Genomic DNA, 15,724 nt, shown 5'->3' on the forward strand with positions numbered 1-15,724 from the left:
AAGCACTTCTGATTCTCTAAAGAACCTTTCAATAGGGGGTTCTTCAGAATGTGTGAGTGTAAAGAACTGAAGAGTTTAAAGAAGTTTGAAGAATCCTGACATAGTGTGGTTCTAAAGTTCTATACCAACTGAAGATTCTTTTCCTAAAACTCTATATCCAATCCAAGAACTATTTAGGAACCTTTATGTTTAAGATTGTAAAATATTCTCTATTGCCCATATTGGGAATCAAACAATCTAGCAATTATATGAGAAAACACTAAACAATAAAACATAGGCTAACTGAACAATACAAACCATGCGCAGCCTTTTACATATTCCAAAATACTGGAATAAAATCTGGAAGCCTTTAAAAGGCTTCATTAAAACATATATAACAGCACTACAAATGCAACATCCATCATATTCTGCCTCCTACTGTTTGGGACCTATACATCATCATGCAAATTGCAAACTAGTCACTGCACATTAACTGAAAGTATAAATTTATGTTTTGTAATTTAAGCAATGTTTTTTAATCAAGTGTATTCTAAGCAAACAGTAACAGCCCTACTCCTACAAGATGTAAGAATCCTGCAATTTTCTGAAGGCAGAAAAGCAAAGACAAAGAGCTCAAAGACTATTTTCAAGTTAATTAATTTTGTATCTTAGCATACACATTAGCTGAGGAGACGTAATTTGCGAAGCAAATGTGTACATCATGGTGCTGGTCATTTCTTTTTTAAACATGCATCATATCCACATAAACAGGCCAAGCATGACAAGCGTGGCAGCAGTCTCAGCTGAAAGCCTCCATCCGCAGGGATGCGTCACCCCTTTCCGCCTTTCATTTCTGCACAACACTTGTTTGCGAAGTGGAGAGAATGAGAGCGATTTACGAGACTAAACACATGCGCTCGTGCCGGAGCTGCTGCGAGCCGTGGCGCGAGGCGCGGGGGAGAGCAGCGCAGAGGACAGATAAACACCCCGCTAACAGGCTTAGTCAATCCACACTGTTCACACGGCTCAGAGGATATGAGGAACTTTGCCAAGGACGAAACGGTTCTACAGCAAGCATGCTGCTCTGATACAGAAACCAGTACAGGGATTTAGGCCTGGCTGCTGCAAGTCAATGTCTAAAACCAGCAAACTCTAAAGTGCCTGGAGCTCCAACCTGCCAACAATACAAGGCTGTTTTCATACGGAATGATGTGCAACCCCAAAAATGTACCTGTTATTTTCATCTTTTGGATGTGTTAGTCAAGGCCTTGCCTGTCCCAATGCAGCTGCTGCGTGCTTTAGGCCCTCTCTTTGTCTCTGTATGGATGTGAAGGTCCATGTTCGGATTCATTTTAGAGTTAAGGATGGTCAGAAATTACATCTGCAGTGCAATATGAGCCCTTAGCATTTGCAGTTCTTGGCAGCAATAACAAAAGCATGGTGTAATTTGATATGAATTACCTCTTGTCTATTGTGGTGAGCATGTTCTGTCAGAAGTGCAGATTCTAAACCTTTAAATCAATCCCACCTTCGGATTTCAATCAATACCACCTTTGTGCCTGTAAGTACTTATTGTTGTGAATACAGTCTTGTTTTGCAGAAAGAAAAAGACATTCTCCACATTTTTGTCATTTCTTGACAATGAAGCGAAGTGCAGAGTCAAAGCTGTTGATTCAAAGCGTAAACCACTGTTTAAAAGGTTGGAATCAACATTTTCAATGATATAAAGTCAATCTGCTTTCAGAGTAGGGTGTGAATGAGTTCAGTATGCTCGTACTGTGCAACCACATGACCTTCAAATAGTTAGCAGCAAGCAAGGAAGCTGTAAATAAAATTAGGAATGATGAACGGAGCTAGATAGAGCCTTGAGAATAAAATTACAGAAACATTGATTATCGAGAAGGCCTCATATTTGACAAGAAGTGATTAAATCTTGAGGGATATCTTGACAAAAAATTATCAATAAGTAATTATTGCATTTATTATATATTGTGTACTGTAAGTTATACATTGTATTACAGAATTTACAGTATATACATTACTGTGCAAATGTCAGAGACCACCCTTCATTTATTTAATTTACAGTCAAAACAGCTATTAAGTACACATTATTCATTTTCCTAGAGTTAGAAATATTAGAAGACATAGACAAAATGGAACTCCTAACAACTGTGCAAGATCTAGTAGACCAACAGAGCTGTCACCATCTATTAAACAATACTTAAAGCTTTCACCTTTGAGAGAAAATCAAGCTCTCTTTCTTCAGATCTGGAAAATATCCTCAGATTTCCTTCCATCTTTCCACAGTGAGAAAACAATTCTTCATTTAATTTCGAGTAAAACATACATTTTCTGCTCTTTTCTTGGTGGTGAAAAATGAGTAACTTTGACCTAATGGCTGTTTTCATCGGAAATTAAATAAATGAAGGGCAGTGTCTTACTTTTGCACAGTACTTTAATAACTCAAAATCCTTTAAATATTGAATAAAACACTGAAAATACCTTCTAGTGTCTAGTTTATAAGATTTAAATCTACACTGTACACGTTATTGCAGTCTATAAAATAACACAAAGTAATTCCAAACGTTTGGATGGCAGTGTAAATCATATGTAAATGTAATTCAATGAGTCACTCACTACGTAAATGCATAGTTAAATAATTAAATTTGAGCAGTAAAGCAAAATAACAGTGATAAATTGACATTTATGGGTATAAATGCATATGATGGAAAGTCACTTTCCTTCTAATATCATTTGTACACTCTTCATTCAAATTGTCCAAACCATCCATCATTAATAAAGTAACCATGGGGATGACTGCAAGCAGGACACTTATTTTGCCATCCTAACCCTTCCTATGAATCAGACACTGCGGCATGATATGTCAGTTAGCGCATTACTGTCTTCATCCTCAGTCCATCAGAACCGTCCAGTGAATCACCAATTAATATGATGATCTCTCTGTAAGAGATATTAAAATGCCTTCTCTACACTGACAGAACGCCTAAGGAGGAATATGCTGTGCTGATAACCCGTACAGGATTGATCATCTCGAGCATGTCAAATTTGCAACTGCCTTACCTGACGAGCAGCACCACAGAAATGTAATCTTCACCGGAGCAAGAACAATCTCTGACAGCACAGCATCCTCATATCTAACTTCACTACCAGAGAACATCTGAGAAAACTGAGTATGCAGGGTCAAACAAATAAATGTGTCCAAAGGAAGATGCTGTGCTCTCTGCTGCGTACTGATTAAAAAGAGAGAGAAAACTGGACTCCTGTGCAGCTCTCATCTTCTGCCCTTTATGACATGTCATTCTGCTACATTCATAGTCTGAATCACACTGTGCTTCCTATAACTGTGTGAGTAAATTAGAAACTCATCTGAGAAGAATGTCGAGCAGCGTGCCGAGAGCATGTACATCATTAGCAGACGTTGGGGGGAACATCTGAAAATGAAACCCATGGAAGCATCTTTGACATTCCGTGGTAATACAAATTGAGCCAGTGCACTTTAATCAAGCAACTGCAATGACAGACTGATTCGCTTAAACCCTATTAATCCCTTCTTCATACATCATTGCCAGTGGCGAACAATACTATTAGAACAAGGCCTTCAGATCCAGTTCAGGCCTTCAGGTCCAGTTTCAGTTTAGTTCAGTCTATAAATGTGGGATTCTAGTAGCATGCTAGCACTAAGCTAACAGTAACACAGACATATCAAGCTTGTAAAAGATGTTCCATGTTTTATTTGTAGCTGTAACAAATATATTAAAAAATATTTTACCCTTTATGTTGCAGACTTACAGGGAGTCCTTCAGTAAAGAGCTCTGGTTTAGAGCTGTCCCTGTTTTCCCATTTCTAACAACTAACTGAAACCAACCTAGTTGTGCTGCCACTGGTGCTCCCAGTCAGTGGCGTATCTAGGACTTCCAGAAGGCCTAAAGTGAATTTTTTCCCCCCCTCACAAAATTGGTTCCACTTATTGATAATCAAAATGTGACTAAATAACGGTTCCTAATTAACCTGATACACTAGGCCTTCTGTCCAGCTTCTGAGGTCCTAATCAATGGAAGCGGTAGTTTTCAACCAAAACTTAAAAATGAAATAAAGAGTAGTATTACAATAGTTGTTCAAATGCAACAAGCAAGATAATGATGCTAAATAAAAACAGCCTAAATTTTTTTTTTTTCATTTCACAGAAAAGTATATCAGGCTGTTTCTTGACTGCTGAATCCTTTGTTCCAATGCATATTTAAAAAATAGACTTAAAGAACCTCAGAATCTCTGTCCAGTGCACAACGGCAGCTAAAACGCCACAATCAATAACATTCTTTTAAAATGAATCATTAAATTCTGAGACTTGACGTTGTTTCTCCTCAAATGAGACAACAAGGTCAGTAAATTTCTGATTCAATCAGAGTCTTGCTTTGGCTGTATGCCTCGTCTCTGATGTCACTGAGCGGTTGACTAATCCTTCCCTTTTGTTGTATGGCTGTATTTGGTGCCGAACTGTATGGGACATACCTCTGGGGTTAGTGCATTGTTGTCTGATGTTTGGCTTGACAGCAGGACATGTGTGAAGCCCTCTTCCTTCCTGACGACGATGTCCCGAAATCTGTAGTTGGTCTCGTTCTGCCTGACATTGTACCTCAGTCTCTTGTCGAAAACGTAGCCTTTATCCTCTGCCAGCTTCCGTTTGGTTGAACTGTGCAAATGCGTGTCTCCATTAGGGAGTGGTGGCCCTGTTTGGACAAAGTGAATAAAACATAGGAGGTTTAATTTGACGGTGCTTTGTGAAAGTATGATTTAATAAGGTACAACATACACTGTTATTTACAGACAGCGAGTCATTTGAATGATGGTCTACTTTATTTTGACACAATGGAAAAATTGGTGTTCGCATCATTCTAGGCTTTTTTCCGAAGCACAGTTGTCGGGCATGTTGTGCCACTGCACTAGAGTCTGCTAGCAAAGGGGACTAAGAAGGGAGGCTTGTTCCTGACTTCATTATACTTAGAAGATAGATTTGTATGTGGCCTTTTGCCCAGAGTCATTGATTTTTTTTTCTTTTGGTTATATACAAGAAACTTTCAGACTGGAGTGTAAAACATTTCTTCAGACATCTTTTACTGTAGGTCTTGTAGTGGCTTGGTTGACCATGCTATGACAGATTTAGCAATCGGTTAAGCATGGATTACTTGGAGATCATGGATTAGCCAGAGACGCTACATTAAAGAGAGTAAAACTAACCTTGATTTAGAGAATGGGTGGATGCAAGAGCATAATACTGAATATAATGAACAGCAGAAGGGTGATTTTTCATCATCAAATCTATGAAAAAATGCAATTAGCCACTCAAAAATGTGTTAACTGATTCTGGAAACAATATCTAATTTTTTACAAGGTTTCTTTGCAATGAGTATTAGGCTTGAATGTAACATGGCTGAGGTTTTTTTTAGTATAAGATTAGCAAATACACAAAAGGTGGTCAACTAGCACCCATGCTAACGACATGAGGACATTAAGGACATCTAATGATTTAATGAATAATTTATGTTCAATCTATAATTTAAGTACCAGAGCTGAACTTCCCAAGTGACTTCAAAGTGACGGTCAGTCAGTATCACGATATGATTGAAAATAATAATGATAAAAAAAAAGAATGAGAACGTTTTCTTTTCTTCTTCCTATGATCTTTCGGAAACCTGGATGACGCAACCCCATGTTGAACACGTGATTTACGGAATATTCATGATATTTCATGGAGGTGAATGTGTTTTGGGAACAGGGTTGAGTGAATGTTGTGGGCCGCAACTAAAATACATATTTTCCATAATCTATAAAAGCCTCTTGACTCTCTTGATACATAAAAATTGAGGATGTTTCAAGCATTAGATGTTAAATGGACTCACAAAATGAATTCTTTATGTTTTACTAATATATGTTTTAAGATTGTTTGTCATTTATTTGAACACAGCACACTGTGAAGGACAATTTACATATGTTGACATATTTCTTTTACCTTTACTTTATGTAGTTTAATTACAGTTTATTTATTATTAAAATGTGGCTAATGCAAAAGTAATTTTATGATGTATTTTTTTCCAATGCTTTAAAAAAATAATACAAAAAAGAAATTCTGCTCTAAATGTTTTAAAAAAAATGCCTTATACCTAAGTTTGCTACATGTAGAGGGTGTGTAAACGTATTTTTGCACAGAATATAATTTGACTGGGGGTGTTCAATCTTTTGCATATGCCTGTACAAATTTTTGAACGTAATATTAGTGGGACACAAACACATCAACTGCGAAATCACACAGAAAATTGTGTTATTAATTAATTAACACAACCAAACACAATTATGAGAATTTATTACTTTATTATCTACAGAGGATTGTATAGGAATTTTATTAATATTACAAATCTTTAATTTCATTTCTAAAGGGTCTCTCTAGCAGTCTTCTGGGTTAGGCTCCCTCACCAAAGGACAGTGCTGAGGACTCTTGAACTATGAATCTAACTCCTAGGGATCTTTGTACTTGACCAAACCCTGTAACAGCATCAATACTGTACTCTCAGAGAACTCCTCTGAAGATGCTGAGCAGCAGGAGGCCTCAGTGGTAGACTTCAGCATGAATGTTTTATAAATCTACATATTGTATTTCTTAATTGCTCATTTTAACTGCTTTCATAATTTCTATTCAGTACAACTTGGCGTGGGGGCGTTATTCATCATGTCATGTCTTTTTCATCCATCTAGGGTGCATGTCCCTCGCTGTTTTTTAAACAATTTAATTAAACCATCATTTGATTCCATCAATTCATCACATCTAAAATAGACAACCCAAATGAGCAGTGAAACAGCTCAACAAAAACAGGCCAGATCGCTGCTCTGAATTTTAAACAGATAGATGACATAAGCAAAATGTAAAATATGCTGGCAGCCAGGACCAAAACACAATAAATTTACAGAAAGCCAAGGGCTTCAACCAGTGCTCTGACCTTTTTATGTGCTATATTCAGGTATACAAGACATGTGATACAGTCTATTACAGTATTTGCAAAAGATAAATCATAATAGGGCACCAGAGTCTGACTGTTTTGTGTTGTCTTGCCATGTCGGTTGTTCTGTCAGTCAACTGTGTATCCTCTCAGCCAAGAACTATTTCTTAATAAGCAATAAATAGCAATAAAATATCCATGTTTTCATTTTAATCACTCATCATTACCAGGGAGTGAGCCACAATGGGCCTCATTCACCAATATCTAAGTTCTTCTTAAATTTGTTCTTGAGAAAGGTCCTAGGAAAAAGACCATGTCCAATTCATGATGTGTTCTTAAACCACAGAACTGTTCTCACCTTTGTGCTCCTGAGTGAGCAAAGATTCTGCTCTTATCTAAGAACAAATTCCACATCAGAAAACATTGGTGAGTCTCCATGAAACCTGCGTATGCGGGTTTTAAGAAGATATTTCTTCTTAAAATTGGTTACTGAATGAGGCCCAATGCCATTATCACCAAGCAAAGATTGAAAGTACAATACAGCTTGCACCACCCCTCCCCAACAATGATTATTCCCAGCAGAGCAGGGCTGCCCAGTCATATGATACTAGTGAATGAAGCCTTCAACTAATGAGGCTAATATAAACCTTGAGGGCAAACATGCCAATCTCACATTTATATTCTTGATTAGTGTGACACACACTTCCTACTGTACAATGATGGTATTAGAGATGCATGAGCAACATGGTATACACTAAGGACTGAGACACCCACAGTACTTCAATATCCCTTGCTTTTAATTGACAAGGAAAAAAACATGCATAATTAGTAACGGACAAGCAAAAATTACTGCTCACATAATTAATAAACTAGCTGATTAGAAAATCAGATCTATTTTTGACCTATAACACTGACTGCACTTGGAATGAGTTTAACCTCTACAAGTCACAGTTATCACCAGCAATAACAAAAGCGTGATGTATTTTGATACTAGCAGAGAAGTAATGCTGTTCACATCCTAAGCTTTCAGTCCACACATTCATGTTTGCAAGACGAGGAGATGATTTATGAATTGAATTTGATGAAAAGTTACTGTGTACACTTTCTTATTTTGCAGAAGGAAATGTTTTTTTTCAACTTTTGGGTCACAATAATAATGAACTATTACTAAATACGTAATTAAATGTGCAATTAAACTGCATGATTACATTTGAATATTATAGCAAAACAACTGTAATAACTCTTGACCTCTAAATGTTGAATGCAAAGGTGATGGAATATCAAATGAGAAAGGCATCAGTAATAAGAATAAGAAAGATCAGGGGCTCTCCTTCAGTGCTGGCAAACTGAAGAATGCGCACAAATACTAGAGTCAAAAAGGGACGCGACCTGCACTTTAATGAACGAGGATATTGGTGCCATCTGATCAGCATGTAAAGTGTAAATGTGCCTTTGAGAGGTGCCCCAGCAGAAGCTCAACAGTGGTCAATATGACATTCAGCTGTTAAAGTTTGATTCCATGGCTAGTGAAATGTCATAGAGACTCATTTGCATTACAAGAATTAATTGGACATCTTCCTGGGAGGCCTTCCGAATTATACAGCAGATTCAAAGATCTCTGCAGAAATGTAATGATTCACACACCACGCACATGATTAGAGAACATTTTGTGATCTAATATCTTTGGGCTCTAGTCAGCTAATTTTAGTGAGCAATGAGATCCTGATATATTTTGTTAGAGTATCTGAAATCAATAAATTCACCGCAACCCTTTTATCAGAGCAAGCCTTTATGAGAATTAACCCTAAACCTTAAAACACATTTCTGAACAGGGATAATAAAAAGCACTCTGTATCAGAAATATTGAATTATTTTCTCATAAATATGAACAAATCATCTTTACAGTCAAGAATAATACTCGTGGTCAAGTGAACAGCTTAAAAGAGTAAGAATACATGACAGCAATCTGATCCGTAGCCAAATCTCAAGCTGCACTCTTATTTTAAACTCCGTGAAGAACATCTGTTGGACACACCATAATATGTTTAATCTTCAAAAATATTTTATACTTCTGTTTAATATTAACTACTTTTAAGATATGTGGTACACCTATCTGTTAATGATTTAGGAATGTATACACACAGAGCATCTAAACCTTCAGTCTGTGTATTTTTAGTGCTATTTTGATTAACTAAAATGTTCTTTTGCTTACCAGCAGAAAATTTCTCAGCATTCATTGTAGCTTCTACTTAGCATGCAGGCTTTTGTGAACGCAGTGTTACTTTACAATAAATCATCAAAATCACTGCATTACAATTTGAACTGAATTTCTCATTTTCTTAAACACCCGAATGTTGTAGGTTGTATACATTGTAAAAAGTTCACTATAACACTTATTTCCCCAGTCCATAGAGTCCATATATGGCAACTAACCTGCAAAAAAATTGTTGTGAATTCAGTTTTTGCAATGCCATGCAGTCACTTTTACCTACATCTGCCTATTCAACCTATAGAACTTTAGCTCTGCCCATTAATGTTTAAGTTATGCTTTTTTGATCAGCTGCAATAAAGGGGAGCCTATCAGAACAGAGCTCATTTACATCAGTCCTAAAGACACAGTAACAAAAACAGCCTGTTAAATTCTAAGTGATAAAGAGTAGTTGGAAAATGATCATTTATAAATTAGATATGACTGTTGGTACATAAAACTTCACAAATGTTACAAGTAGATCTCAGAGAAAAGAATAAAATACAAGGATAGTGCAAGAAAAGTGCCCTTTAATTTTGAGTGTCATACGCTTAACTGTAGGCCAACACTTATCAGCTTGATTTGGGCTGCAGAGAATAAGTTAGATATTATAACTTAGTATCTCTTCCCCACATGGTATGATGGAATATTTTTCTATATGGCAATAAGTACCAGATTTATATAACCTGGAGTTATTTCTACATTTTATAGCACAGTAAATTTTTACAGATGTGGACATAGCACATAGTCTGCAAAACAACAACATGACATATTTTGTATGGCACTAAAATCACAGAGATATTCTGGTATTAATTATATTACTGCAACCACGTGTGTGTTTTATCTATAAGACAGAAGTGAAGAAGTAAGCCTACAACGATCAGCTGTATAAGACGCTGAAATACTTAGTGAAACCGAATGTTTTTTTTCAAAGCTTCTATAATCCTTGAAGGAAGAATTCATTTGTAAGCAATAAGCTTCATAATAATTTGATTCTCCACACAATATCCTGTTCTTTCCATAAGCGAGCATCAAGAGAACTCCACAAGCGCTCAGCACAGCGTAAGAAGGTGCTTTAAAATAAATACTGTGTAGGGGTGATGATACATTGAGCTCAGAACTGAATTTGACTGCATTCTAGTTTGGTATTCAATATGCTTGTGATAGTTTGAACACAGTTTGAGTGAAGATAATTACTGCATCCATGTCACTGCACAACCTAGTAATTAGACGCTGTGGTGGGGGGCACGGAGCTGAAAGTTTGACGTATGAGATTAAATGCTGGTGTGGGTTAATTTGGGAGTGTGACATAAGAATGTGACAGTGTTGGTTGCAATTACTGCAAACTTTGGTGTTCAATGTAGGGACATTAAGTGGCATAATTAATTAATTCAGAATGCGGGTGTGTCACCTCTCTCCTCACTTTTAAGCATATGGCATAAAGAGGGGAACACAGTTCTGTGTCTGGCAGTGATCAACACCCATCGACAGCCCATACATACTGGTCACAACTACATGCTTAAATGGTGGTGTGTACCATAATCTAATTGCTATAGGAAGCTACAAAACAATCACACTGTATTTCAATTTGTTTAAGCTGTTTATGAACACTTATTTTAGTTTTTTCCTATATAGAATTAGCATTCACAATAATACAACTGCTAATAAGAACCACATTTATTAATAAATACCATATTTAACAACTGAAATACATTCTGAAAATGTCACTGTGCAAAACAGTTAAGAAACAGAACTGACCAATATATAGATAAACCAGTGATGTGTACATGTAAGCACGTAGAAGCTCTGGCTCTGCAAAAACAGTGTTAAACAGTGTACTACATATGAATGCCATAGTTTGTCTCATATGAGCATCAAATACATACATGCTTACATCTACAAGCATCAGCATCTGCTGAAGTTTCAACATATTACAGTAATCAGTACCAGCAGGTTTCAGTGGATTTTTCAGCTTAATGGGAGTACCAGGCTATAAGACCACGCCATCGTCTGATGCAACTGACTGATGGAGGCGCACTGCACGTGGTGCTACTGGACAATCTAGCTCAGCTAGCGAGCTGTTATGCTAAAGGCTAAAACAAAGCTAAAATCAATCGTTATCCCAAGACACCAGCAGTTCCTTCCACGTCTCTTACATATGCTCACTCCCTCAGTGACAACCTGGACTAGCATTAAATCAGACTATAACTGACCACACAGCAGGAGATGAGTAATTACTGAAAGAAGGCTGGCTCAGCCATTCAGGTAAGGGGCTATTATTAGCTTGTTTTGCACTTTTTTCCGTTGCATTATCTGGCTTATTTGTGGCATACCAGTAAAACAAATACTTTAGGAAGAATTCCAACCGGTACTACTGCCTCCCCTTAAAATACTGGCATTACAGATTTTACAATAAGCATTTTACTGCTGCTTGTCAATCCACAACACAGCTGTGTGGCTGCTTTAGTTCAGTTCCGCTGACAGGTGCACATGCATCATTCAGTAGCGACGTAAATTGCTTGACATATCCGTATTCTCTATTGCCAACACCAATACTGGGTACCAGTATTGGGGCCAATACAAATACCCTATCGGCATTGGTGTAACCCTAATCACAAAACAATATGATTTAAGTCATTAATATATTATTAAAGGACTCTGCAAAGCAACAAAGCAAAGTCTGTTACAAGTTACTATGGCATCTTTGGCTTGGTGCTAACATAATATTGCAAATCCCATAACAAATCCTGCTAACAGAAATTGGCATTATTGCGACGAACATCGGATAAATATAGGCTTCTCATTAAGTAAATTAAAACATTTCTGCTATAAATATTGTTACATAATGACATGCTCAAAATTTGTCAATAACTCATATATAACTCACAAAACTCACAACTCACAAAAGTTCATATTTATGCGTCTATACACAGTATTTTACTTCGGCTTTCGAGCGTGACTCTACCAATCATATTTTAGAAATGGACCTACTGACCCCAACTAGTACTGTCTGCAGAGGTGGAAGGTGGACCTGGGTGTCACAAGAGCCCAAATGGATAACAAATATACAGAGCAGTTCACTACTTGTAATATGTCCAACACAGTTGACACACAAAAAAAATATCACAGATCAGGTGTGGGACTCCTTTGGGCTAGATGTAAATCCTAGCCAATTCATATTTTTCTTATCATTTTTCAGTGGCACTATTGTTCTTGGATCTACAGAAGTCCAAAATAATAGCCTTCTAGTCATTTGTTAACAGTAAGCAAAACAATGTGAATGCCACATATTTACACCTTTTGATTTTTTTTTCTTTAAAAAAGAGCTTAGCCTTACTAGCCCACCCTGCTGTCTGGTGCGGCACATATGCTGTAAAGAAAAACCGCCTTACCTAATTCATTCATTAGCGGTGGTGCAGCTCCGCCGAGGTCTACATCCCCAATCATCCTCTCCACTCTACTGCTAGGTACACCTTGGGTTCTGGAAGTAGTCCTGTAATGGAGAGGGTCCATCTCTCCATTTTGTAGCCCATTGGTAGAGCCCCTGATGGGTGGGACAAACTGTAGCCCTGAAGAAACGCTTTTATAAGTCATAGGTTTGGTCATTCTGTCTGCAGATGGTTTCCCTCCAGTCACTTTTCCTCGGTTTCTGAGCGGCCAAACTTGGGCCCCCTCCACCTCCTGTCCCTGCCCCACTAGTTCTTTTCTTTTTGCGGGCCTCCCCACGTGACTTGGAGGTGTAGTGGATGCCATGTTGGCTGAGGTTGCGTGTCGTTGCACCACTGGGCTTGGCTGGTTTTGAGCGGCGTTCTTGCAGGCGAAGGCTGTTGAACTGGTCTATGAACTCCTCACAGTGCAGCAGGTGATGCTCCGGCTCCCAGGTGTCCTCTTTACTCCCATAGCCCTTCCATCGGATCAGGTATTCCCACTTGCCCTTCTTGTTCTTCCGCTTATCTACGATCCGCTCCACCTGGAAGAAAGTATGCAGAATGGTCAGCTATGGTCAGCTCTCTGGACAAAGAATGGTCTGAACTGAGAACAGACATGTGAAGGTTTGTACTTCTGAAGGGGTACCCAGAAAGCGGTTATCATCCAGATATTGTCCTTCAGAATCTTCTATCTGGAGAAGTAGCCATTGTAGCTAGCTTGTTCAACATCAGTGTGTCTGAGAGCCCCCATGAAAGACTTTTTGGGACTTAAGTTGCCATTTATTGAAACGACTAGAAGAAAGACTTCACAAATCTTAGGCACATCTGCACACTGCTTAAAAACATTTATCTCTGCATTACGCATGTTTTTAAGTGTTACATGTTTTTAAAACATAAATACATCAAAAAGTAACACAAATTCCTCATTTTGAAAAAAGTAGGTGATATTTTGTGAGCTAGTTTGAAGAAAAAAGCCTCCAGATTTGGTTCCAGATTTCTCCTTGACACCCCCAACCACTACATGGAATTCTACCAGTATGCTTAACTTAACATAATGAAGTGCTGATCAGCCAAACAAGGTACTGGATGATGATTACAAATAATACTGACTTTCCATGAGTTTGGAAATGATTAAATAAACACAGACATGTAAAATAACTACTATATTATTTGTACTTCTATTTGTACTTGTTCTAATATTAGTGCTTTTCTAAACAAATAAATGCTCACTGACCAGAACCATCTTAAACAGGAGATGCAATCATGCTTGGATATAAAAGGAGCATCCAGGAAAGGCCTAGTCCTTTATAAGCAAGGACAGGTCAAGGCTCGCCACTTTGCCAAAAAGCCCATTCTAAAATCAGCAAAAATCTAAAAGTATGAAAGGATAAGAATAAATAATATAAAGGATTTTAAGTTACTAGCAATTTACAAACTGTCCTAACTTTTTTTCAGAATTGGGTTTGTATATATTTATCGTTTCTGGACCTATCCAGTGTCAACAAGAGTAGTCCTTAACAATTCGTCCTTGGCAACACGCTCATGTTCAGGTATTCATTTTATAGTAGTAAAGTTTGGTTTACTTACTCACCAATCTGTCACATTTTATAGCACTGTTAAGACATAGGAACAGCAGATTTTAGTTATTTGAATACTGGCACCTAAAACAGTTAACCGAGTATTTGAGTATCCAGGTATGACACTGGCTAATCAGTAACATCAAAACTTCAGTTAACCACTAGTAATTACAAAATCAAGAACTGAAAACTGGATTCAAGGTCCAGATGTGAAGATCTCTGCTGCAGGCAAAAACGTCTGAGATCTAAGGCTGGTCTGGATGCTATTAACCAACTACAAAATGACAACGCCCTCAAACATCTCTAGATTAGTTTAAAAACAAATGTATAATTGCTTCACACTAAGCATACGGTCACTGCCTCCCCAATTTTTATTTATCTACACCATTTGAACACAGCAGCTGTCCTGCACATCCTGATGAATGAAACAGAAATGATCAAAAATTGCTCAAAATAAAATCTTTTTTACAATTAACCTACATTAAAAGTTAAGGAGGTTTTGCCTTCTCCTGTTCAGTTACTATTTGGGAGATACATGTTTTTTTTTCTTAAACAGCAACAATATGCTATTACTTAGTGTTTTATTTCTCACCATAAATAAATAAAAAAAATATTTCTGCAACCAAGTCTCACTACTCAAAACCCGTTTGAGACGCTGTGCCTTGCACGCGTCCAAAGAAAAGAGGTTACTGTGAATTAACATGGGAGTAACACTTCTAAAAGCATCTGGATATGTTTCTCGTTTTAATTGCCTCTCATTCAAAATGACATCACTTGTGAGTGATTAACGAGACGGAGAGGTAAGCCATTCACTGGTGGCTGAGCATTTATCTCTGCAGGAGTAATTGATGCTATTTAGTGCCATAATCATTCTGCTAATTGAAGATCTGTCATTAAAACATGACAGAAAAAAAAATGACCATGAATAATCAACAATACAGATAAATACAAAATATATAAAATATGATCTGTCATATCTGTCATTGTGGGCTTTACAGACCTGCCCAGTGTGAAATCACTCCCTTCCATAAAGCACCACTTTAAAGTTAAATATCGCCTATATTACGTTTAATGTTCACAACAATGGATTATAGAGCAGTAATGCTGAGACTGATCGCTTCTATGATTCTCATTACAGTGAATCATGATATTAATGACGGGATTAACATCAAAATATGTGCAAAAGTTGACTATTTAAAATAAAGGAAATGAATTGTAGGTAATTTTATTAGATACCTGTGGCTGCTGTTATCACGAACAACTTCACTTCATGTTATGTTGTGCTACAAGCAATTTTGTGGTTCTTCAGACTACATAGGCCTCTTATATCCAAAGCGGATCAGTGTTATCTGTACCTGATATTCACTAACAGTGAATATAACGTTCCTTCACCACCACTAATCTTGGTAGTATACTTGGCAGAAATGTAACACGGCAGGTGCACAGCTTATAAAATATATAGCTCATTTTCATACGGCCCAT

The 15,724-nt window shown here is 37.3% G+C and overlaps 1 protein-coding gene across 1 annotated transcript in view; it reads right to left on the reverse strand.

Annotated features, from left to right (window-relative positions):
* The window catches only part of LOC118817927 (chromodomain Y-like protein 2), a 53,243-nt gene that overhangs the window by 23,202 nt on the left and 14,317 nt on the right, over positions 1-15,724 (reverse strand). Inside the window, 3 exon segments of the mRNA XM_036584938.1 lie at positions 4,510-4,727; positions 12,630-12,880; positions 12,882-13,207. Coding sequence (XP_036440831.1) covers positions 4,510-4,727; positions 12,630-12,880; positions 12,882-13,207 — 795 coding nt within the window.

This window comes from Colossoma macropomum, unplaced genomic scaffold (genome assembly GCF_904425465.1).
Source record: "Colossoma macropomum unplaced genomic scaffold, Colossoma_macropomum, whole genome shotgun sequence".
NCBI classification, from domain to species: Eukaryota; Metazoa; Chordata; class Actinopteri; order Characiformes; family Serrasalmidae; genus Colossoma; species Colossoma macropomum.